Source organism: Carassius carassius, chromosome 17, assembly GCF_963082965.1.
Source record: "Carassius carassius chromosome 17, fCarCar2.1, whole genome shotgun sequence".
Lineage (NCBI taxonomy): Eukaryota > Metazoa > Chordata > Actinopteri > Cypriniformes > Cyprinidae > Carassius > Carassius carassius.
The window spans coordinates 12,313,256-12,339,353 of NC_081771.1; the positions used below are offsets into that span (position 1 = coordinate 12,313,256).

Below are 26,098 nucleotides of genomic sequence, written 5' to 3' on the forward strand. Positions count from 1 at the left end.
AGCATACTCGCACCCTAAAGAGAGCAGCCCGAAAAATGGAGCGCAGCTGGAGGAAAACAAAACTAGAGGTATTTCGTATTGCTTGGCGGGAAAGTAACATATCCTACAGAAAAGCATTAAAAACTGCTAGATCCGATTACTTTTCTTCTCTTTTAGAAGAAAACAAACATAACCCCAGGTATTTATTCAATACAGTGGCTAAATTAACGAAAAATAAAGCCTCAACAAGTGTTGACATTTCCCAACACCACAGCAGTAATGACTTTATGAACTACTTTACTTCTAAAATCGATACTATTAGAGATAAAATTGCAACCATTCAGCCGTCAGCTACAGTATCACATCAGACAGTGCACTATAGACCCCCTGAGGAACAGTTCCACTCATTCTCTACCATAGGAGAGGAAAAATTGTATAAACTTGTTAAATCATCTAAACCAACAACATGTATGTTAGACCCTATACCATCTAAGCTCCTGAAAGAGGTGCTTCCAGAAGTCATAGATCCTCTTCTGACTATTATTAATTCCTCATTGTCATTAGGACATGTCCCCAAAACCTTCAAACTGGCTGTTATTAAGCCTCTCATCAAAAAACCACAACTTGACCCCAAAGAACTAGTTAATTATAGACCAATCTCGAATCTCCCTTTTCTGTCCAAGATACTAGAAAAGGTGGTATCCACACAATTATATTCCTTCTTAGAGAAAAATGGTATATGTGAGGATTTCCAGTCAGGATTTAGACCGTATCATAGTACTGAGACTGCTCTTCTTAGAGTTACAAATGATCTGCTCTTATCATCTGATCGTGGGTGTATCTCTCTATTAGTTTTATTGGATCTTAGTGCTGCGTTTGACACAATTGACCACAACATTCTTTTGCATAGACTTGAATACTTTGTTGGCATCAGTGGAAGTGCATTAGCATGGTTTAAATAAGTGAAGTGACATTCAGCCAAGTATGGTGACCCATACTCAGAATTTGTGCTCTGCATTTAACCCATCCGAAATGCACACACACAGAGCAGTGAACACACACACACACACTGTGAGCACACACCCGGAGCAGTGGGCAGCCATTTATGCTGCGGCGCCCGGGGAGCAGTTGGGGGTTCGATGCCTTGCTCAAGGGCACCTAAGTCGTGGTATTGAGGGTGGAGAGAGAACTGTACATGCACTCACCCCACCCACAATTCCTGCCGACCCGGGACTCGAACTCACAACCTTTCGATTGGGAGTCCGACTCTCTAACCATTAGGCCACGACTTCCGCCATCAGTTCGTAGCAGTGAATGAAGATGTATCCTATCGATCACAAGTGCAGTATGGAGTACCTCAAGGCTCAGTACTAGGGCCGCTACTCTTCACGCTTTATATGTTACCCTTGGGAGATATCATCAGGAAACATGGTGTTAGCTTTCACTGTTATGCTGATGATACTCAGCTCTATATTTCTTCGCAGCCCGGTGAAACACACCAATTTGAAAAACTAATGGATTGCATAGTCGATATAAAAAACTGGATGACGAGTAATTTCTTACTGCTAAATTCTGAAAAAACAGAGGTGTTAATTATAGGACCTAAAAACTCTGCTTGTAATAACCTAGAACACTGTCTAAGACTTGATGGTTGCTCTGTCAATTCTTCGTCATCAGTTAGGAACCTAGGTGTGCTACTTGATCGCAATCTTTCCTTAGAAAGCCACGTTTCTAGCATTTGTAAAACTGCATTTTTCCATCTCAAAAATATATCTAAATTACGGCCTATGCTCTCAATGTCAAATGCAGAAATGTTAATCCATGCATTTATGACCTCAAGGTTAGATTATTGTAATGCTTTATTGGGTGGTTGTTCTGCACGCTTAGTAAACAAACTACAGCTAGTCCAAAATGCAGCAGCAAGAGTTCTTACTAGAACCAAGAAGTATGACCATATTAGCCCGGTCCTGTCAACACTGCATTGGCTCCCTATCAAGCATCGCATAGATTTTAAAATATTGCTTATTACTTATAAAGCCCTGAATGGTTTAGCACCTCAGTATTTGAATGAGCTCCTTTTACATTATAATCCTCTACGTCCGCTACGTTCTCAAAACTCAGGCAATTTGATAATACCTAGAATATCAAAATCAACTGCAGGCGGCAGATCCTTTTCCTATTTGGCGCCCAAACTCTGGAATAACCTACCTAACATTGTTCGGGAGGCAGACACACTCTTGCAGTTTAAATCTAGATTAAAGACCCATCTCTTTAACCTGGCATACACATAACATACTAATATGCTTTTATTATCCAAATCCGTTAAAGGATTTTTAGGCTGCATTAATTAGGTAAACCGGAACCGGAAACACTTCCCATAACAACCTATGTACTTGCTACATCATTAGAAGAATGGCATCTACGCTAATATTTGTCTGTTTCTCTCTTGTTCCGAGGTCACCGTGGCCACCAGATCCAGTCTGTGTCTAGATCAGAGGGTCACTGCAGTCACCCGGATCCAGTACGTATCCAGACCAGATGGTGGATCAGCACCTAGAAAGGACCTCTAAGGACCTCTTTCATCCCTGAAAGACAGCGGAGACCAGGACAACTAGAGCCCCAGATACAGATCCCCTGTAAAGACCTTGTCTCAGAGGAGCACCAGGACAAGACCACAGGAAACAGATGATTCTTCTGCACAATCTGACTTTGCTGCAGCCTGGAATTGAACTACTGGTTTCGTCTGGTCAGAGGAGAACTGGCCCCCCAACTGAGCCTGGTTTCTCCCAAGGTTTTTTTCTCCATTCTGTCACCGATGGAGTTTCGGTTCCTTGCCGCTGTCGCCTCTGGCTTGCTTAGTTGGGGACACTTCATCTACAGCGATATCGTTGACTTGATTGCAAATAAATGCACAGACACTATTTAACTGAACAGAGATGACATAACTGAATCCAATGATGAACTGCCTTTAACTATCATTTTTGCATTATTGACACTGTTTTCCTAATGAATGTTGTTCAGTTGCTTTGACGCAATGTATTTTGTTTAAAGCGCTATATAAATAAAGGTGACATTGACATTGACAGGAGGAAACCTGTGGATTATTATGACTCTTTTATCAGCTGTTTGGACTCTCATTCTGACGGCACCCATTCACTGCAGGGGATCCATTGTTAATCAAGTGATATTATGCTAAATTTCTCCAAATCTGTTCTGATAAAAATAAAAAAACATCTACACAGTCTAATTTTCAGCAAATTTTTATTTTTGGGGTGAAAGTTCAAATTGAGTAACCTATTTAAAAATTTGGCAATTTGTGATTTGTACTGAGGTAAGATGCTCGAGAATTAAATCCATTCCGAAATAAAATCTGCACGCTCCTTCAATCTACATTGTGGCACAATAGAATACTCTACAAATGACCACAGACAGACTGCGAATAGCACACAGATGTGATGCCCTTGGCTCATTTGTTTTTTTTCCAAGGACTATAGGCCAGATGGAATAATTAGATATTCCACCCCTTTAGATCAGTGCTCCCTAAACACAGTTTAAGACAGAGAGAACATCTGCTGGCCTGGGGCAAAGTCTTCCCTGGAGGCAACACAAATAGATTCACGAGTCACAGACACATGCCTCCCTATCCAATCTGTGTTACCTTGAGAGAATGAGGGGAACCATTCAGGTGGGAGCTTGGATTAATTTCATTCTTTTCTCTTTGTTTAAGAATTCCAGTATTCAAAGTTCCAAAATGAACTTTTTAAATATTACCAATGTCACATTTTCTCCCTGTATATGAATTTTACACTTATTTGTCTGAATATGAAAACATAAAAACATAAATTGGATATTCTTTCCAGATTTGAAAATAGGCTGACATTTATATTAATAAAACTGCATTAATTAGTCAGGATGTTGCATGCATATTTATTTGACTGGTGACAGAAACGGAGCAAAAGAACATCTAGAGTTACTTCTGATATAAAAAGGCAATGCTAAATGATTTACTGTGAGATATTTCTGTCACGATCGCTACTGTGAGGGAGCGTGGAGGGAGGAGTAAACTTCCAATGAACAGACTTTATTAGACATCGAAGGAACACTCAGCAGGGGGAATAGATGTATAAAACAGCATGTATGACTCAGGAAACACAGGGCTTAAATACACATGGAAGGTAATCTGGGAAAAATGAAACCAGTGGAGTAATAAATCAAAAACAATGGAAACTAATGAGGGAACACCTGGAATCAATAAACAATTGAAAATGAGGGAAAACTGAGTCATTGAATGCACGTGGGGGAGGAAAACACGGAACATTAATGTCAAGTGGTTAATTAAATTAATGTAAATTCCCAAATTAAATCAATGTAAATATCTGTTAGTATCAATATGAAATTCAGACTAATAGATTAAAGATGAAAGATAATCTGCATTTTTTACATGAATAAAACTGGAGTAAATGATGTGGAGTTTGTACAATAAATTCTTCTCTCAAGGGATGTACAGGTGCATCCCAATAAATTAGAATGTCGTGGAAAAGTTAATTTATTTCAGTAATTCATCTCAAATTGTGAAACTTGTGTATGAAATAAATTCATTGCACACAGACTGAAGTAGTTTAAGTCTTTGGTTCTTTTAATTGTGATGATTTTGGCTCACATTAAAAAAAAAACACCAATTCACAACAAATCTCAACAAATTACATGACATGACATGCCAATCTGCTAATTAACTCAAAACACCTGCAAAGGTTTCCCGAGCCTTCAAAATGGTCTCTCAGTTTGGTTCCCTAGGCTACACAATCATGGCAAAGACTGATGATCTGACACTTGTCCAGAAAACAATCATTGACACCCTTCACAATGAGGGTAAACCACAAACATTCATTGCCAATTAAGCTGGCTCTTCACAGAGTGCTGTATCCAAGCATGTTAACAAAAATTTGAGTGGAAAGAAAAAGTGTGGAAGAAAAAGATCGCAGCCTTATGAGGATTGTCAAATAAAATCGATTCAAGAATTTGAGTGAACTTCACAAGGAATGCACTGGGGCTGGGGTCAAGGCATCAAGAGCCACCACACATAGATGTGTCAAGGAATTTGCTGAACCACAGACAATGTCAGGGGCGTCTTACCTGGGCTAAGGAAAAGAAGAACTGGACTGTTATCCAGTGATCCAAAGTCCTTTTTCAGATGAGAGCCAGTTTTGTATTTAATTTGGAAACCAAGGTCCCAGAGTCTGGAGGAAGGGTGGAGAAGCTCATAGCCCAAGTCGCTTGAAGTCCAGTGTTAAGTTTCCACAGACTGTGATGATTTGGGGTTCAATGTCATCTGCTGGTGTTGGTCCATTGTGTTTTTTGAAAACCAAAGTCACTGCACCCATTTAACAAGACATTTTGGAGCATTTCATGCTTCCTTCTGTTGACCAGCTTTTTGAAGATGCTAATTTCAATTTCCAGCAGGATTTGGCACCTGCCCACACTGGCAAAAGCACCAGAAGTTGGTTAATGACCATGGTGTTGGTGTGCTTGACTGGCCAGCAAACTCACCAGACCTGAACCCCATAGAGAATCTAAGGGGTATTGTCAAAAGGGGAAAATGAGAAACAAGAGACCAAACAATGCAGATGAGCTGAAGGCCACTGTCAAAGAAACCTGGGCTTCCACCTCAGCAGTACCACAAACTGATCACCTCCATGCCACGCCGAATTGAAGTAGTAATTAAAGCAAATGGAGCCCTACCAGTATTGAGTACATGTACAGTAAATGAACATAATTTCCAGAAGGCCAGCAATTCAATAAAAATGTTTTTTTATTATTATTATTATTGGTCTTATGAAGTATTTTAATTTGTTGAGATGAATTGGTGGGTTTTTGTTAAAAGTGAGCCAAAATCATCACAATTAAAAGAACCAAAGACTTAAACTACTTCAGTCTGTGAGCACTGAATTTATTTAATACACAAGTTTCACAATTTGAGTTGAATTACTGAAATGTATCTGCACCTGTATATATCAAGACCAACAGCTGACAATTTCTGATAACATTTGTACTACTTAAAATGAGAATTGACAGAGTATAACAGTTCCACTCTTAAACTGGTCTAATACTACAAGTGTACTATAAGAATTTTGTGAATGACAGCCAATATTCAGGGTTTTCAAAACAGTAATGCCAGGAATCATCACAGGCCTAGTCTTTACCAACAACCTGATGTAGGTAGATTCCCAGTCAAAATCCCCACTCATTGAGTCTCAGGGCTAATTCACAGCACTTCAGGATCATTAGAGCTGACAGCAACCTTGAGCGAGAGATTTGCACATCGCTGTGAGAGTGTGTTGTTTTTCCCCTGTACTGCCAGGAAACTAATCGTATAACAAGCAAGCGGTATATTAGTGGCCTTTCATTCAAGGTTCTGGGTGATCATAATATCCATCAATGGCTATTTTTAAAAATTTGAGTGCATAGATGTCTGTCATATAAAATTTCACTTAACATTTATTTCAAAAACATTAAGGACATATTCTTATTTTTTCATCAGAAGTAGTTTGATAGACATACTGTAATTTATTCATTTAACTTTTTAACGGTTTTGTTTTCAAGTTGTTCCAAAGAGCTTTGTGTCTGATTTGAGCTGAGCATTGAAGGATTGAAGATCCCTTTTACACTTTTCCAATAGAACGCTCTAATTTTAATGATTAAATTAATAATACATGATTGATATATCGTCATAAATGAGAATTTACATTAAATTTTTATGTTTGAAAGAGTATCAGAATATCCAAAGCAACTTACATTGCATTCAAAAAAGTAAATTTAGTCAGTTGTCTGGGAACCTTTGACCTTAGCTATATACGTATATACAGTATATGCATTATGGTCTACATGTTGAGCTTTTGGAATATTTAAAGAAGCATTCGCCTTTCAAATAATAATAATAATAATAAAAACACAAAAACATATAAACATAAAATCTGATTCCAAAACTATAAAAGTATATAAATATCTCAAGGAGTGTAAAAAAATAACACTCATATTCCCTTGCTCATAAAAAAAAAAAAACTGTTTGGACTTTAATTCATGTCCATTTTGGTATATTATAACAACATTGCAATAACCTCTGGTTAAAATGATGAGCAATGTCTTGCCATCTTTACAATGTCTAAAAATAGCAAAACCAGAGGTATGCAATATTCTTATCATATTTTACCACTTTTCTTTATATAAACCCATCCATCCATCCATCATCTTCTGCTTATCCGGGGCCGGGTCGCGGGGGCAACAGTCTAAGCAGAGACGCCCAGACTTCCCTCTCCATAGCCACTTCCTCCAGCTCTTCCAGGGGAACCCCGAGGCGTTCCCAGGCCAGCCGGGAGACATAGTCCCTCCAGCATGTCCTAGGTCTTCCCCGGGGCCTCCTCCCGGTGGGACATGCCTGGAACACCTCCCTGGGAAGGCATCCAGGAGGCATCCGAAATAGATGCCCGACCCACCTCAGCTGGCTCCTCTCGATGTGGAGGAGCAACGGCTCAACTCTGAGCTCCTCCCGAGTGACCGAGCTTCTCACCCTATCTCTAAGGGAGCGCCCAGCCACCCCACGGAGAAAGCTCATTTCGGCCGCCTGTATCCGGGATCTTGTCCTTTCGGTCATGACCCCAGATTCCGTGTCCAGAGATCGGGTCGTCTGGGGTCTCGCCTTCGACTGTCGCCCGATTATAAACATAGGTGAATAATGAACAATCATTCTGTAAATGTAATGCAAAATTCAGTGCAACAATTGACATCAGCACAGATTTATGAAGGATTTACATAACTTGTGTTTCATAGACAGGCCCACTGAAGACATAGTGTGTTTGTTTTGCCTATTAAAGACAATTTATATGTAGCATTTACAGGGATTTGTTTACTAAATGTAAAGTAAAATGTCATTTAAAACAGCATATGATCATGAATGATGGAAAATTTAAAACTAGGACTAAAAATATGCAACATTCCAGAAAACAAGTATCCTTTGTTAGGATGAATCATTCTTATCATGATAATTCTGTCATTTGGAGGACATCGACGTCATGGTCTGAAAAAGGAGGCTCACAAATGTGAAAAAGTTGGTTACAATGTCTTTCTTTAACTCTTATCATGTTAAAACAAACAGGATTGTGCTGTCCATCCTGGAATCCTGAAATAGTTTCAGAATCAAACAGAAATATTCATGTGATGAATGTACTTTGATCATTTTGTCGTGTGAAGACTTATCTATTCATTAACATAAAAAAATGTTAGTGGTGCCCTGAGGTAAGACATCCTCTGGATTGCACCTTTTCTATTTCCCGTCCTCATGGTGCAGCAGTGGGACACCCACTATCATCTCTATGAAGAGACCCAGTAAAAGGGTTTCATCCTGCTGGGACATCTCTGGTGGTATAATTACCCTTATGCAAGGCATATTATCTATACAAAGGAAAAAGAAGCTGTCAACAACAAGCTTATTTTCCCCTCTGCATGTCTTCCACATCTCTGAGAAATTGCTTCCAGGCAGTGGGGTAAAAGTGAATGACATCTATCCAAGCAGACGCAGAGATCTCAAGGCCAACTGATGGGGAAGATCCCTTGTCCTCATACAACCATATTTTTTGTCTTTTATATCCAGAGTGTCATGTTGAGTGAGAGAAAGACCTTCGTGTCTGCTGACATCATAAGTTATTGATCTGAGGTGGGATTCCCTCAGGTACTATATCTTTCTGGGATATTAAACCTAATCAAATGTTCCTTGTTCTGTGCACAGCTTGAAGAAGGTACAAGTTGGTAAAGTTAGGCACAGCTGTCCTGATTCGACGTTTAGATCAATGTGGACCTATGATGAAAGGCATAAACATAAAATATTTTCTGTAGAGGTGCACCGAATTCTGTCATTAATTACGCACCCTTGTGTCGTCCCAAACCCGTAGGACCTTTGTTCATCTTCGGAACACAAATTAAGCGGCTCTCTGACCCTCTGTAGACAGCAATCAACTAATGTTCCCAGGTCCATAAACATAACAAAGATATTGGTAAAACAGTCAATGTGACATCAGTGGCTCTACTTCAGTTTTGCGAAAGCTACGAGAATACTTTCTGAGCACTAAGTAAACAAAAATAACATTTTATTCTTCAATTCTCCTCCCCCGAGTTACCACAATGCATACATATGCTTTCCCCTAAGCATAAACAACGCTGATTACGCAGATTACGTTCATGCGCACACTTTCGCACTGAACATAAACAATGCTGATTATGTTGATTACGTTTTGGGGTAATCTCAAAAAATGGCGGAAGACGTAACTCAATAGAGAAGAATTGTTGAATATATTATGTTATTTTTGTTTTCTTTGCACTCAAAAAGTATTGTAGTAGCTTCGCAAACCTGAAGTTTAGCCACTGAGGTCACTTGGACTGTTTTACTGATGTCCTTGCTATGTTTCTGGACCTGGGAACATTTCAGTTGCATTCTGTCTATGGATGGTCATAGAGCTCTCACATTTCATCAAAAACATCTTAATTTGTGTTCCGAAGATGAACGTAGGTCTTATGGTTTTGGAACGACACAGGGGTGAGTAATTAATGACAGCAACCTTCTACATTACGTACCGTAAACTCTACTGTAAAGGTGCACCACTCGCTGTCGCTTTGGTGAGAGCAGAGAGAGCAAGAGAGTCTGTAAAGATATACTTTGTTGTATTTTCCTGTCAAAATAACGGCTTTCCTATGCTTTTAAGAACTGTTGGTTTTCTGGAAGTGGAAGGAGCTAATGCACCAACGACAATCTCATTGGCTGGTGCTCACCTATTATTATCACTGTTTTGATTTCAGCAAATCAGTTCAAGTGAATGCACACAACCTAATTAATATTCATGAATCCAGTAGCTAGCTAATCCTTAGTGCATTTTATAATGTGCTTCTTAGTAGAATTCATCTAAGGTTACGTATGTAACCCTGGTTTCCATTTCAGTCAGTCACGTTCGACGTTACGAATGGGATCTCACCCGAGAGCCCAATCACCTTCGAGTGGTACAAAACGAGCCAATGGTACACAAAGTACCTTCTCAAAAGAAGTCTTCGGGATTTGCATCGCGAGCTCCGCCCCGCAGAGCGGGTATATAAGGAGCAACATGAGCAACTCGCATTCAAGCTTTCGCTTCGGAGCCGAGCACATCGTGTGCTGCTTTCACCGGAGTGCTACAAGCCAGAGTCACTGGTGTTGGAGTGACGGCGCGATTCAGTGGTTCGTTTGGGTTTCCTGTGACAGCTCCCGCTTTCCCCAGAGCGCTTCAACACCTCTGAAAGAACAAATTTCTTTCACAAAAGAGATACGGGCCGATTTGCGTCTTTTTAAAGATGTCACTTCGCCCGCGTGTTTCTGGGTGCGGTCGATACATCGCTCCTCGTGACATCCACGATCGTTATGTCACGTGCCTGGGCTTCCAGCACGCTGAGACTGCGTTCGTGGATGGCTCATGTTCTCATTGCGGGGACATGACCATCTCGGCGTTGAGATCGAGACTCGATTACCTTAAAAGGTATAGAGTCCCCTCTGCCACACCCCGTTCTAGCTCTTCTTCTCGTAAGAGGGCTACTTCGGCTGGTGGCCAGGGTGATCTGAGGGCTACTGTGTGGGCTTCCCCGATGAGCCAACCTTCTCAGGCCACACCCCCCCTCACATACGTCGCAGCCGGTCGAGTTTCCAGATGAGTTTGCTGGACCCTCTCAGGTTCCTGACATCTCATTCGGGGCTCGCGAAGAGGACCCTATGTTGATCGACGCATCACAAGGCGGGCTTGAGTCCTCGGGAGATGAGGATTCAGCTGCGTTGCCTCCCTCGGGAGTTCCAGCGTTGTCCGAGTCCGATCCCGAGCTTACGGCCGTGCTTTCCCGGGCAGCGGAGAGCATAGGGCTTGAGTGGAATCCTCCGCCCTGTCCCGAGCGCTCGAGGCTGGATGATTGGTTCCTGGGGGCTGCTCATGCGGATCGCCAGCACCCCCTCTGGTTCCTTTCTTCCCGGAAGTGCACCAGGAAGTAACCAGTTCATGGAAGGCACCTTTAACTGCCCGAAACCGTTATGGTACTTCCTCCGCCTTCACTGCCCTCGATGGCGGGGCGGCCAAGGGGCATGCTGGGATTCCCCCGGTGGAGCGTTCTGTTGCGATGCAACTGTGTCCACAGAGTGCCTCCGCTTGGCGTGGCGGTCCCAAGCTGCCCTCCAAGGCCTGTAAGTTCTCATCCACACTTGTGGCCAAGGCTTACAGAGCTGCGGGCCAGGCCGCTTCTGCCCTGCATGCCATGGCCTCACTTCAGGTCTATCAGGCCAAGCTGCTCAGACAGCTGCACGAGGGCAGTGCTGACCCAGGGGTTTTGCAAGAGGCGCGCACTCCTACCGACCTCGCTCTCCGGGCGACGAAGGTCACTGCGCGCTCCTTGGGTCAGGTGATGTCCACTTTGGTGGTCCAGGAGTGCCACCTATGGCTGAACTTGGCAGACATGAGGGAGTCTGATCCGGCTCAGCTCCTCAACTCCCCGGTCTCCCAGGATGGCCTCTTCGGCGACGCGGTAGAGAGCTTTGCCCAGCAGTTCTCTGCCGCCCAGAAGCAGTCTGAGGACATCAGACACATCCTGCCCTGGCCCCTGGATGGGTCACGGAAGGTTTAGGTACCTTGCCACCACAGGTGGTAGCTACCATCACTTCAGCTAGAGCCATGTCCACCAGACAGACCTATGCTTTGAAGTGGAACCTCTCTTGGTGTTCTTCACTGCGTGAGGACCCCTGGAAATGTCCGATTGGGTCAGTGCTCTCCTTTCTTCAGGAGGGGTTGGAACGAAGGCTGTCTCCTTCCACCCTCAAGGTCTATGTGGCCACCATTTCGGCTCACCATGACCCTGTTGAAGGTAAGTCTCTGATCATCAGGTTCCTGAGAGGAGCAAGGAGGCTCAACCCACCTCGCCCTTAGCAAGTCCCCTCTTGGGACCTCACAGTGGTTCTATCGGCACTGCAGAGGGCTCCCTTCGAACCCTTGCTCTCAGTTGAGCTAAAGTTTTTATCTTTGAAAACTGCGCTCCTGACGGCTTTGGCTTCGGTGAAGAGGGTCGGGACCTGCAGGCATTTTCAGTTGACGAAGCGTGCCAGGAATTCGGGCCGGCTAACTGTTACGTTATCTTGAGACCCCGGCCTGGTTACGTGCCCAAAGTTCCCACCACTCCTTTTAGGAAAAAGTTGGTGAACTTGCAAGCACTGCCCCTGGAGGAGGCAGACCCAGCCCTGGCGTTGCTCTGTCCAGTACGTGCGCTCCACACCTACGAGGACAGAACTCAGTGCCTTAGGACCTCAGACCAGCTCTTTGTCTGTTACGGAGGCCAGCAGAAGGGAAAGGCTGTCTCCAAGCAGAGGTTATCCCACTGGATAGTGGATGCTATTGTCCTGGCTTATCAGGCTCAAGACCTGCCATGCCCCCTAGGTGTGAGAGCTCACTCAACTAGGAGTGTAGCTATCTCCTGGGCACTGGCGCACGGCGCCTTGCTAACAGACATCTGTAGAGCTGCGGGCTAGGTGATACCTAACACATTCGCGAGACTTTATAATCTCCGTGTAGAGCCCGTGTCCTCCCGGGTACTCGCCCCTTCGGGCCAGTAAGGACCTGCTCGGTGTCAATCCGCTTGCTGCGCCATTCCACTCCGCAGACTGGATGCGTGCGCTATTCCCCTCAGGTGAGTTCCTCAGTCAGAACCCTGGGTTCCTCCAGCACTGTTAATGTCCAACACTTGTGTACATGCCCCTTGGTCAGCCCTGTGTGGGACTAGGTGCCTCCATGTGGTGTGATTCCCCTTTCTCGGCAATCCCACGTGTGTATGTCCACAGTAAGTCTCTCTGCAGCATGTGTCTTTCCCTTGGCAAGCCCCTTGCCAGCTCTGTCATTGAAACTTCCACCCTGCGGGCTGGGTACCTCAGAGTTCTTATGTATCACCACCTGGGTGGATACCTGCCTTCTGTAAGTCCTCCCACGGGCAGGCAGCCTGCTAGCATACGTCCAGCTGGAATATGCTACCCAGTGTATTCTGTGTAAGTTATGAGCCCTCACTCGTGCTGGCCTCGCGACAGGGTGCTATCACTCACACGGGTCGATGGAAGACAGCCATGTGGCGTTTTGTAAGGGACCCCATTCGTAACGTCGAACGTGACCGACTGGAGGGGAACGTCTTGGTTACGTATGTAACCCTCGTTTCCTGAAGGAGGGAACGGAGACGTTACGTACCCTTGCCACATTGCTGTTCCGCTGAACGGCCGGGTCACTGGCTCGGCTCCTCAGCGAAGACTTGAATGCGAGTTGCTCGCGTTGCTCCTTATATACCCGCTCTGCAGGGCGGAGCTCACGATGCAAATCTCGCAGACCAAGGTACTTTGTGTACCATTGGCTCGTTTTGTACCACTCGAAGGTGATTGGGCTCTCGGGCGAGATCCCATTCGTAACGTCTCCGTTCCCTCCTTCAGGGAACGAGGGTTACATACGTAACCAAGACGTTCCTCGAAGGAACGAGAAGCTGCGTCAAGAATGATTGGGGAACGCTTCTAGCATGATGTCTCTGAATCATGTGTGTCTTCTTCTTCTTTTTTTTATTTATTAAGCACTTTCACATAACTTGTCATTGAACAAAGTGCTGTACAAACACATAAGCAATCATAAAAACATACATCATTAACACCACATATAAATAATGAAATAAACCCCTCAGTTTGATAACCTACAAATGCAACTACTATACCCCATTGAATGCTAGAGCTAGGAGGCATTCTTTAAGCTTATGTTTAAAAACAGTAAATGTACGTTCCAATCTGATAGAAAGGGGTAGATCATTCCAGAGTTTAGGAGCTATTGCTACAAAAGCTCGATCTCCACTTCTCCGCTTTGTTCTTGGAGTCGTTAAAACCAGCTGGTCAGCTGACCTCAAGGACCATTTTGGGTCGTATTTCTTAATAAGATTTGCCAGGTACAATGGAGCCATACCATGCAGTAATTTATGAAAAAATTTTCAGATTTATTCTGTAGTCAATCGGTAGCCAATTTAAAGAGCTCAATACTGGGGTAATGTGGTCTCGCTTACGAGTACCCGTCAAAAGTCTCGTGGCGGCATTTTGAACTAGTTGTAAGCATTTAATTGGTGTCTAATTTATGCCGACATAAAGCGCATTGCAGTAATCTAGTCTTGTAAATATAAATGCATGAATGAGCTTTTCGAGATCACGAGTGGACAGAAATGGTTTCACTTTTCGCAAGACTTAACGACAGAATACATTTGTCTCTCAAACCTGAGATCACTGATTCAAAACGACCTTCTCCAAAACCTTGGGAAAAAAAGGTAACTTCGAGATTGGCCGGTAATTTGATACAACAGCAGGGTCCAAATATTTTTTTTTCAAAAGGGGCTGGACAAGAGCGTATTTAAAATGTTTAGGAACAACTCCAGTTAAAAGACTATTGTTAATAGTGTCCAATGGATGGGCGAGACGTCATAGGCGGGTGACGTCAGAGACCAGGAAGCATAAAAGCATGAGAGGCACAGCCGGCATCAGCCTCAAAGGATGAAGCAAGCGCCGGCCAGAGATGCTGGAAGCATGGCACTGCGACGCAGCGTCTCATTCCTTCGAGGAACCAGGATTCCTACTAACCTTAGACGTTCCTCTTCAGGAACTTGAGCTGCATCGAGAGTGATTGGGGAACGAGAATGCCCACGCCGCCAGACTTACAAATCTCTGCCAGTGTGGGAAACTGCACAGCTAGGAAGAGAGAACAGAGGGGCCTGGGAGCGGCTCGTAAATCTAAACCGTAAAATCTTACAAAGATCAAAGGCGTGGACCACCCCGCAGCCTTGCAGATGTCACGCATAGAGACACCCGCTAGGAAGGCCTTGGAGGCCGCCACACTTCTAGTGGAGTGAGCCTTGACCCCCAGGGGAGAGGGGAGGTCAGAGGACTCATATGCAAGAGAAATAGCATCTACTATCCACCGACTGAGGGTCTGTTTAGTAGCAGGAAGACCTCTCTTAGGGGGACCATAACAGACAAATAACTGGTCCACCCTTTTACACAGGGCTACTCTGTGGACGTATGTGTCCAATGCTCACACTGGACATATACAATTAAGCTTTTTCTGGTCTGGCGCGGAGGAGGACTGAAGGCCTGTAGTACGACAGGCCGTGGTGTAGAGGAGGGAACCTTAGGGACATACCCCGCACGAGGGTAAAGGAAAGCTTTAGCCAGACCGGGCGCAAAGTCTATATAGGAAGAGGCCACAGAGAGGGCCTGAAGGTCCCCAACTCTCTTGAGAGAAGATATCGCCAACAGGAAGACAGTCTTAATAGAGAGAAGATCGGAGATCTCCTCAATAGGCTCGAAGTGCGGCCTACAGAGAGCTTGTAACACCACAGCAAAGTCCCACGTGGGGACACAAGAACGTACTGGAAGCCTTAGCCTCTGTGCACCGCAGAGGACACGTGTAACAAGGGAGTGTCTGCCCACTGACTGGACACCGAGAGGGGCGTGGTAGCCTGCAGTGGCCACCACATAGACCTTCAGGGTCTAGTACCAATCGGGCAGTTACCTGGGTCGAGCTCTGGATTGGAGGATGGTCTCAACAACCTCGGTTGAGAGACCGGAAGCTATGAGTTGTGTCCCCTCAGGGGCCAAACCCATAACTTCCACAGCTCTGGGCGGGGTGGACTATGGTGCCCTCCGCCTGTGAGAGGAGATCCCTCCTGACGGGAATCTCCCAGGGAGAGCCATCTAGGAGGGTAATCAGGTCTGAGAACCATACTCGACCCGGCCAGAACGTGGCTACTAACAGCAGCCAGACTCCATCCCGGCGCACTGTCTCCAGAACTCCCGGGAGCAGAGCCTCGGCCATGTCTGTACCATGGCGTCCAGCCCCAGTGGAGCTGGATGAGTCAGAGAGAACAAGAGGGGACAGTGCGATGTCACTCGAGTCGCAAACAGGTCCACCTGAGCCTGGCCAAAAACCCTGCCTCGACAGGATGTCTGCTCCCATATTTATATGCCCAGGAATGTGAACTTTTCTGAGTGAGAGGAATTCGTCCTGGGCCCATACAAGGATCTGGTACGCAAGTTTGTATAAACGGCGTGAGCGTAGACCTTCTTGGTGGTTGATGTAAGAGACCACCGCTGTGTTGTCGGTGCCTACCAACACATGGTGACCTCTTAGGTCTGGGAGAAAATAACGAAGTGCACAAAGCACGGCCAGCATCTCCAGGCAGTTGATGTGCCATGTCAGATGGCGACCACTCCACAGACCGCGGGCCACTCATGACCGCACCCCAGCCGGTGAGGGATGCGTCCGTCGCTTACATCATGCGGCAACAAGAAGCTCCCAGCACCGGGCCCTGAGACAAGAACCAAGGCTTCCTCCACATATCCAAGGCACGTAGGCAGCGCCACGTGACCTTGATCATGCAATGTGGGTTTCCCCTCAGGGAGAACCCCTTGGTCTTGAGCCACCACTATAGGGGTCTCATGTACAGCAGGCCAATAGTTATCACGTTGGACGCAGCTGCCATTAGACCCAGCAGTTTTTGAAACTGCTTGACAGTGAGTGACTGGCCTTCTCTCACTCTCGCGACTGCGGTGAGGATCGACTCGATCCGAGCAGGTGACATGCATGCCTGCATCGTGGTCGAATCCCACACAACGCCCAGATAAGTGGTTCTCTCTACTAGAGAAAGCACACTTTTCTTGGTGTTCAGTCTTAACCCCAGCTCTTACATATGGGTGAGAACGACATCTTGATGCCGAACCGCCATCTGCTCTGATTGAGCTAAAATCAACCAATCGTCGATATAGTTCAGTATGCGGATGCCCTGGAGCCATAGCGGAGCCAGGGCTGCATCCACACACTTTGTGAAAGTGCGGGGTGAGAGTGCAAGGCCAAAGGGAAGTACTCGATATTGGTACGCTTCGCCCCCTGAAAGCAAACCTCAGAAACTTCCTGTGTAGGGGAAGGATGGAGATATGGAAATATCGAGTGCCAACCTCCCGCTCTCTCGTGATGCCAATAAGAAAGTGACTAAAACTGCAATTCATCGACTGGCGGCTTGAGGGTGGATGCAAAAGGGAGTCATTCCCATAGACTCCCCATGTTAAAATGCCCAACTTTACAGCAGGAAAAAAAACATGTTTACAGCCTGGTGCAAAAATTGATTTTGGTCTAAATAGCTAATTTTGCCCTTCATGACAACTGTGAGGGGGGTGATTTTTTTTTATAACACATCCATTTAAATTATATTAAGATTTAAAGTTCTGCATAATTAAGGGCATGGCCACTTGAGTGACAGGTGGATTGCCGCTGTAGCTCCTGCCTTTTTGCCCATTTTTGATTGTCCGGGAGAGTCACACGGTGACGCTCTGCCAAGATGGCGACGGCCCGCTCTGCACACTTTAGGCTTCAAAAACACTTCAGGAGTCTACAGGTGACGTCACGGACACTACGTCCATGTTTTTATACAGTTTATGGGAAATATGCATCTTTTAAATCTATCGTGACAAACCAGTCCTCGGACCTGATCTGAGACACGACCTGTTTGAGTGTGAGCCTCCTGAACTTCAGTCGCTTGACTGAGCGGTTCACTAGACGCAGATCTAAAATGGGACGCAACCCTCCCATTCTTCTTTGGAACAATGATGTACCGGCTGTAGAACCCGGACTCTCTGTCGTGAGGAGGGACCACCTCGATGGCCTCCTTCCTCAGGAGAGCGTGCACTTCCTGTTCCATAACCAGAGCCTGCTAAATTTTTAGTTTACTCACCAGACTGATATACACACACACAGACATATATATATATGTGTGTGTGTGTGTATATCAGTCTGGTGAGTAAACTAAAAATTTACTAGCCAATGACGATTCAATTGCCAAGGTGTCCATAGAGGGTTGGACAGAATTTTCATTTTGGCATGAACCCTCTAAATTTAATAAGTCTTACAAAATCACTTTATATTAATTAAATAATAAATAATCATTATAAAGCATTTCCGGCTTCGGCTTCGGTTTTCGTCCAAGTGCATCAAGAATTTTCGGATTCGGCCCAGAATTTTCATTTCAGTGCATCTCTATGGCATCTCGATGGCATCCTTCCTCAGGAGAGCGTGCACTTCCTGTTCCATAACCAGAGCCTGCTCGGGACCCACCAGCGTGGGTGAAACCCCATTGAATTGAGGCTGAAGAGAACCGAACTGAATTACAAACATGATTCAGAGAAGTCACGCTAGAGGCGCTCCCCAATCGTTCTCGACGCAGTTCGAGTTCCTGAAGAGGAACTTATTATTATTATTATCATCTTGTAAGTATTGGTAGTTTATGCCATTTTTTTTCTTCACACTGAATGACCAACAAAGCACAACCACCAGTCCAGTTAAAATGTTCAGTTAAAATATCTATGCATTCATACATAGTAACCAAGTTTTAATTCTAATTACTAAAATTCTATCATTAAATAATACTTGATTATCATATTATAAAGCTTCACTGACTGATGTTAAAAGTGTACTTTCAGATATGTAAAAAGCAGTGCCATTTAAAAAAAAAAAATATATATATATATATATATATATATATATATATATATATATATATATATATATATATATATATATATGTGTGTGTGTGTATATCAGTCTGGTGAGTAAACTAAAAATTTACTAGCCAATGACGATTCAATTGCCAAGGTGTCCATAGAGGGTTGGACAGAATTTTCATTTTGGCATGAACCCTCTAAATTTAATAGGTCTTACAAAATCACTTTATATTAATTAAATAATAAATAATCATTATAAAGCATTTCCGGCTTCGGCTTCGGTTTTCGTCCAAGTGCATCAAGAATTTTCGGATTCGGCCCAGAATTTTCATTTCAGTGCATCTCTAATATTATGTAATTGTACCACGTCACAACAGTTTAGAACATGTAGCCTGGTTAGGAAAAGTTGTCTATGTCTTTTCTGCAAACCAAATGCAAATTGTGCCTGTAGTAGTAGTAGAAGTAATAATAATATTATTAAAATAAAAAAAGAATAGTAATAAAATGGTTGAAAAATATGGTTATTATTAATGCACACTACATGTATTTAGATTGATCACAAAATGCTCTCTCTCTCTCTCTCTCTCTCTCTCTCTCTCTCTATATATATATATATATATATATATATATATATATATATATATATATATATATATATATATATAGGCTATATCATACCATTGGCTTACATTGGCTTACAACTGCTAGTTTAATCAGTAAGTTTACCCACCTGTAGAGTAACAAACATTACAGTGCCCAAAGAAAAATTCCATGTATTTTGAGAACATTTGTGAGCAAATGACTGTCATGCCCATGTTCAGTGAAGTTGACGCTGGAGGCAGTGAAGTATTTTTTGATTCACAGATAATATTGGAAATGACTTTTCGACATTCTTGTAAGATGTTTGTTGTTCAAAGTTCGAAACTCATCTTTATATTATATACTGTATATATATACAGAGAGAGAGAGCGAGAGAGCGAGAGAGATAATCTTAAATTGAACCTCTACATGTTGCCATAGTTTTTAGTTAAGCACTCATTTAGAACTATCAATAAATAAATAAATAATTTTCTGTGTTTTTGGCAAAACGAGACAGAATTTAATACATATGCAAATCAAAGTTGGCATACGTATTGTTGCATATTGCTTGCATTTATTTATTTACAATAGGAAGGCTTTCAGAACAGGTTACAGGTTAAGAAAACTGAAAATCATGATCAGTGACCACCAAGATCATCCACAGGAAAATAATTTTCTGGTAAGTCACGAACTGTGCTTCTCCTGATATTTGACCAGCAGCCCTGCAAAAATTCAGAGTTGCGGAGGTTGTTTTCATTTATGCTTTTGAAATAATCATATTTCTGGAACAGCGTGTCAGCAGTGTAAAAGAACATTAAAATGACCCGAATTAGGGCACTTACAATAACCACACTTGTGAACATTACCAGCACTGTGGACTCTCCTGCCTTTTCACATACACATGAATGCACAGTACACAGTACATGAGCAGAGAGTGAACTGGATGGCGATTGGCCGAGAGGAGAGATGATGCTCTGCTTCCTGCACTATATAAACTCCCTGTTCTCTCACTGCAGACACACTGCTGATAAATTTTACCTAGAGATCACACTGCGCAATGGATATTTATTTCCCTTCTGGCTTTCCCATGTGTAGAGGAATAACAGGGCTCTCAAACAATTGCCTAGAAAGGTACGATCCTCATTTTTACATTTTTAAGGGTTTTATGTGCTTTTTTTATATTTTATACAAATCATTCGAAGGCTTAAATGTAAACCTCTAGTCTTTTATATAACATCAGTAATGAGGGCTTTTAATCTTATAAGAACTGTGTATATTTCAAAAGTGTACATATGTTGTGTAATAAATAAATGCTTTTCTAACATCAGGGCCAAAAGATTAAAGGCGTGTGTGGGTGGATTTCTGCAGAGACAAGACTTGAGCAGCCTATGTAAATATAGAAAACCAAGGTAAGTACAGTACTGAATGCACTGGTTTTTGCCTATTTCATAACATGTTTCTTTTTGCATGATAAAGCATGTTTAGTTTTATATGGTTTCTTCTCTGACTGGCTTACATCTTTGCAGGTTGACCTTGGAGGAATGTCTAATGTGGAAACAGTCTCTTGAGAAGCTTCTGTCCAGCAAACGTAAGTCCACACTGAAGAAAAAAAAACACATAGAAATAGCTAATAATTTCACAAATAAGTACAAAGATTTAACAAGTAATATATTGTAAGTATGAAATTTTGACGCAGAAAGACTGTAATAGTTTTTTTTCCAACAATCAACTTTGAAATATATGTTGTTGTTGTTGTTATTGTTGTTTTTTTTGTAATAAAGATATGCCTCAGTAATGATGTACATTAAAAAAAAAAAAAATTGGAGTACAATTTACTTTGAAAAAATTCCCTTCCACTGCTAGCAAATTTCAAATAACTACAAAGAAATGGCAATTAATGTGAAATATTGAGGTAGAAAGATTGAAATAGTTTTCTTATAAAACATACTCCAATACATTTTACTGACAACTTTGAAAAATATTTTTTTACAGCGTATGATAATATAAATCCATGAGACTATGGTTTACATTTTGATGCTAGAAATAGGACAGCAGTGCACAGATGTGTCTGTCCTGCTGTCTGATCTGTGTGGGGGGCTTTAATCTGATGAGACACGTTACACAACTAATCTCTTCTCTAACCCCATTTTTCCCTCTCTATCAGATGGACTATATGCCTTCAGATCTTTTCTGGTATCTGAGTTTAGTGAAGAAAACATTGCTTTCTACCTGGCCTGTGAGGACTATAAAAGTACAAAGTCTGCAGCTAAGATGCCATCCAAAGCCAAGAGGATCTACGAGGAGTTTATTGGAAGTGAAGCTCCTAGAGAGGTAAATAATAAATCACCATATCCTGTGGTATCTTTCCTAAATTGCAGATGTTTGAACTCACTTCCTGTTTGCCTACAGGTTAACATCGATTATGAGACCCGAGACATTACTCAAGCCAACCTGAAAAGCCCTAATGCATCCTGCTTCGATATGGCCCAGTACCGCATCTATATTCTCATGGAAAAGGACTGTTACCCACGATTCCTGCGCTCCGCTGCCTACCGAAATCTAGTCAACCAGCTCACAGTGAAGAGCACTAAGGCAAGAAGTAAAAAGGCCATTGTGGCCAGACCCCCAATTGAAGTTGAAGAACCAAAATGAAACACGTAGGTGCATTTTGGTTCTGCAAAAGATGAAAGCTCGGGCAAGAAGTGGAAGGGACCGGTGCAGGCCCTAAAAAGGCTGCTTGAGGCGGTCGGAGAGCCATGAAGAGATGAAGAGAACTGCATAACGGAATCAGACACTGCATTCCCAGATCCCCTTAATAGTGACCATGAGAGGGAACATCAGAGCTGCTGGTGGAGAGAGATGCATCTGCGCACCTGTACGCAACACAAAGGAGATACAGACTTTACTGAAGCACGCATAGGCTTAAAAGCACATAGCATGCTTTCAAAAAGCAAATTATGTGTTTTGTAAAGTTTATAAAATGGAGACAAGTGTTTTATGCATGCAAAATATTTAATGCATTCATTTACTTAATTTATTTATCTTTCTTATTTTTAAATAACCCCTTAGAACAAATTTTGTGATGGTACAATGGTAAAGTGGTGGGATCATATTTAAAAACATAAAAAATAAATAAACAATATAATATTTTAAACAATATAATATAATGGTTTAAAATGTGTATATATATATATATATATATATATATATATATATATATATATATATATATATATATATATATATATATATACACATTTTAAACCATTCTTTTTCATGATGATTTTGCTAATATTATATTGTTTATTTATTTTTTATTTTTGTAAATAAGATCATATTTAAATGATAAACATATTTATATATAAATAAAAGACACTGACAATCTGTCTGGACTGCTATAAGGCTTAAGAATGTAAAAAGTTGGTGAACTAGTATTTATTTTAAATAATTTTTATAAATTATTTTATTAACTCAATTTTGTGAATTTTGTGAATACAATTTTGCATTAAAGTGATAATGTGCTATCATATCTTGTGTGTGTGTGTGTGTGTGTTTTTTTTAGACTTACAGGTCAAACTAAAAGAAAAAAAAACTGATATAGGTTATATATATTAGATTAGATTTTAGTTATAATGTTACAATTTTCAAATTTTATTTAAATGATTGGTAAAAGTTTCACTTGTAGTAAAATACGAGGCAAACAACTTTCTTAATAACCCAGGATTGTTCCTATTTTTATTTAATGTGAACAGAATGAAAATGTAAAGGCCAGATTTATCACAGATGCTTCTCTATGAGGTAAACAGGCTTGTTATGCACATGACTGGCCAGGCCGAGATTGTGTTTCATATTTAACCATCAATACCCATAAGCAACGAACAGCTTCAAGTGTAGGTTTACACAGTTGCCAAGGCAACGGTTTGGAGCCAGTTGCCAAAGCTGTCCACATGATTCTCTCAGCTCAAGATTAACCACATCATTCCTGCTGACAGTAATGAGAAAGTTCATCACTCAGTTTAAAATCATATACTGGAGTTCAGAAAGAGAAAAAACAGTTGATAACGTCTTTGCACGAGCAGCCATAAAGATTTGTTCCCTTTTGTATTCGTTTACACATGTAATGACATAAAGGGCCATTGTTTAGTTTGTAAATCATGCCGTTGATTGTTTCACACTAGACTGTGCAATTAAACTATATTGCACTGCCTAGACAATAATCGCATGAATATTCTCATTAATCCACAAAAGCAATCACAATTTGTCCACAATTTGTCCACTGGCATTGAGTATGATGCTACAAGGATACACTGGCAATGGCTGAATATGTTCATTTCATCAGCCAAATGGGGGCTAAAAGATGGTCCTGCAGATATACAACATATAGTCAACACAACATTAGAAGCGAGTATCTCATGCTTCTTGTCAGATGAAGATCCTGTTGATTAAAGAGGGGCTGCATGTACTTGAGTGATCTAGTAGTAATTTGATCTCAGACTTTGATTATAAAAAGATTAATGGACTAAAATGTTATGCAAGAGTGGAGCAACAGTGGGGTTTACATTCCAAAAAAAAAAAAAACATTACTGGAATTAAAATGAACATTAACTAAAATTAAATAAGATTATTTCAGTTAGTGGCAAAGGAAATTTCTCATTTTTCTCGTTTCTCATTTTTAGTTGAAAACAACTAAAAATAAAAAATAAAACTTAAAATGTATATAGACATATTTTTTAAATAAAGGAATAAAAATTTGTTAAACTTAGTAAAACTTAAGATAAACTTGAAATGAAAACAAACAAATTTAACCAAATTAAGTAAGAAATATTAACAAAAACTATAATATAGTGCGTAAATTATATTAAAATGATTGTGTGTGTGAATGTATTGCTTTAGGTAAAAGTATTTGCCAAATGAGAAAAGTAAATACACACACACACTTAACTGTATTAGTTTAAATATACATACATATATATATATATATATAACAACTAAAACAATTAAGCATGTGTGTATATTGATATGTGCATACATATATAACCTATACATATAAATAAAAGTATTTACTCAATTATATATATTAATGATTTTTTATTTATGTATGTTTTTTTATAATTGTGTGTGCATATCTATGCATATATTAATACAAAAAACATAATAAAGCTTATATTATAATGAATATAGGTTAACTTATCAGAGGTTTGCATTCGATATTTATATTAAACCCTCACATAATCTTTATGATTGCTAGACAAGTTTGTAAAAATAACACATTTCATGGCTGAATCTATTCACTTTGATCTTGAAGTTAATGCCAAATGCATAAATGTAAATTGTATTCATGAGTTTAACACATTCAGATATGGCGATTTCCTCCTTTAATTTTTCCAGCTGCACTCCATCATACAGTATTTGTCCTTTATAAGCATTGCTGAAGGTGTGATAGTCCGATCTACAAACGTAAGAGCCAAGAATTCACTCCAAATGACTGTATGTCTATGTACTTAATTCAATCCATAAACCTACCACTTCATTCGTCAGAAGTGAGAGCCAGCGTTAGCAAGTCCATTCACAGACTTACAGTTCATCCGACCTCAAAGCAAATTTTATCATGTTTGTTGGCCCACGTCTTCAGAAATCTTCTATAAAACAGTGCGCATGATGTAATGAGTCAGACAGCAGCATCAAGGTCAGTGCATGCATCCCCCACAACCATCACATAAATAGGCTGATGCAGCGAGGGCTCAATGCTAGGCCCTCGTGAACACTGACACACTAGCAGCAGCAAGTGACTATATATTTCATCCTGACAAAGCTTTTCCCATGTATTTATCAATAAATGCATTGCATGTCAATATTGCACACTCCAAAGTAAGCATTTGGATTAAATATATACATTTGTATTTATTTGTACTTACAGGAAGTAGAGGAATCTGAATCCGCTTTATTTTCCTGTTTGTAATTATTTATGAAACATTGCCTCCTAGTGGGAGACAAGCATCAAGACACCAACAGAATTGTTGTGTCAATTCCTGCAGTTTTGGATAAAATACATAATTATGTTTAAAGCAATATATATGAAACAGAGTATCAAATCATCATCATCATCATCATCATCATTATTATTATTATTATTATTTATTATTGGTATTAAAAGTGTGAAGTTTATTAAATTTTTAGGGTTCTTACTGTTTTTGTTGTTTGTTTGTTTGTTTGTTTGTTTGTTTGTTTGTCTGTCTGTTTGTTTGTTTTTTGGTGCAATAACTTACCAGTGCATAAATAAACAATTTTAGATAAATTATGTTTGAAATACACAATTATATTTGAAAGCTACAAAAATCACATTATACTATTATTATTATTATTAATAAGTGCACTTAAAAGTGTGAAATTTACTTATATTATAGTTTATTATATTATTAATATTTCATTAATTTAATTTAATTTATCAATCTATCTTTCTATCTATCTATCTATCTATCTTTATTTTATTTATGTATTTATTAATTTGTGCTTTCTCTTTTTATCTATCTTTATTTATGTATTTATTCATTTGTGCAAGCACTTTCATTATAGTCATAATTATACTTATAATTACATTATATATATATAGCAAATTTTCACTTATTTAAGTACAAAACACAAAACTGTAAATAAAGTATTATATTCACTACACAGGTTTTTCATATGTAAAGTTATCATTCACAGTACAAAACTGCTTTTTATAATTCTATCACTATCACACTTTTATTTATATCTTTTAACTGGCCCTTCATCTGAAAGGGTCAACTACAGTATCGATTCAGAAAACAGTTATTGCACTGACAGTATCTGTTCTAACACAAAACCTTATGGCCATCTCATAACATCATCAAACCTCTTAATAATACACTGAGTAGACACTATTACGAATATTATTTTAAGTCAGTTACATAATTTGTGTAG

General features: G+C 40.9%; 1 protein-coding gene and 1 long non-coding RNA gene across 3 annotated transcripts; one reads left to right on the plus strand and one right to left on the minus strand.

The window, feature by feature from the left end:
• Window positions 1-19,704: 19,704 nt before the first annotated feature.
• On the minus strand, window positions 19,705-20,761 carry LOC132161107 (uncharacterized). The gene is made up of 2 exons (XR_009438098.1): window positions 20,673-20,761; window positions 19,705-19,878 (listed from the first exon to the last, which is right to left on the minus strand). It is a non-coding gene; the product is annotated as an uncharacterized LOC132161107 (long non-coding RNA).
• LOC132161106 (regulator of G-protein signaling 5-like) lies at window positions 20,155-22,286 on the plus strand. 2 transcript variants are annotated; one of them, XR_009438097.1, is made up of 6 exons: window positions 20,155-20,287; window positions 20,485-20,565; window positions 20,683-20,744; window positions 21,321-21,487; window positions 21,566-21,901; window positions 21,948-22,286. XR_009438097.1 is itself a non-coding variant. In XM_059570916.1 (5 exons), the coding sequence occupies exons 1-5, from the start codon at window positions 20,214-20,216 to the stop codon at window positions 21,806-21,808; spliced, it is 627 nt and encodes a 208-aa protein (XP_059426899.1). In that variant the 5' UTR covers window positions 20,155-20,213; the 3' UTR covers window positions 21,809-22,285. The 2 variants fall into 2 exon arrangements, 1 of the variants encoding a protein (XP_059426899.1); XM_059570916.1 differs by having other exon boundaries at window positions 21,566-22,285.
• Window positions 22,287-26,098: the final 3,812 nt, after the last annotated feature.

What these genes read in the sequence shown, in the direction of transcription:
- LOC132161106 (XM_059570916.1), top strand. Translation starts at nt 20,214, where the DNA reads ATGGATATTTATTTCCCTTCTGGCTTTCCCATGTGTAGAGGAATAACA. An exon ending in TCAAACAATTGCCTAGAAAG is followed by an intron (nt 20,288 to 20,484) that starts GTACGATCCTCA and finishes TTCTAACATCAG; the next exon opens with GGCCAAAAGATTAAAGGCGT. An exon ending in GAAGCTTCTGTCCAGCAAAC is followed by an intron (nt 20,745 to 21,320) that starts GTAAGTCCACAC and finishes CCTCTCTATCAG; the next exon opens with ATGGACTATATGCCTTCAGA.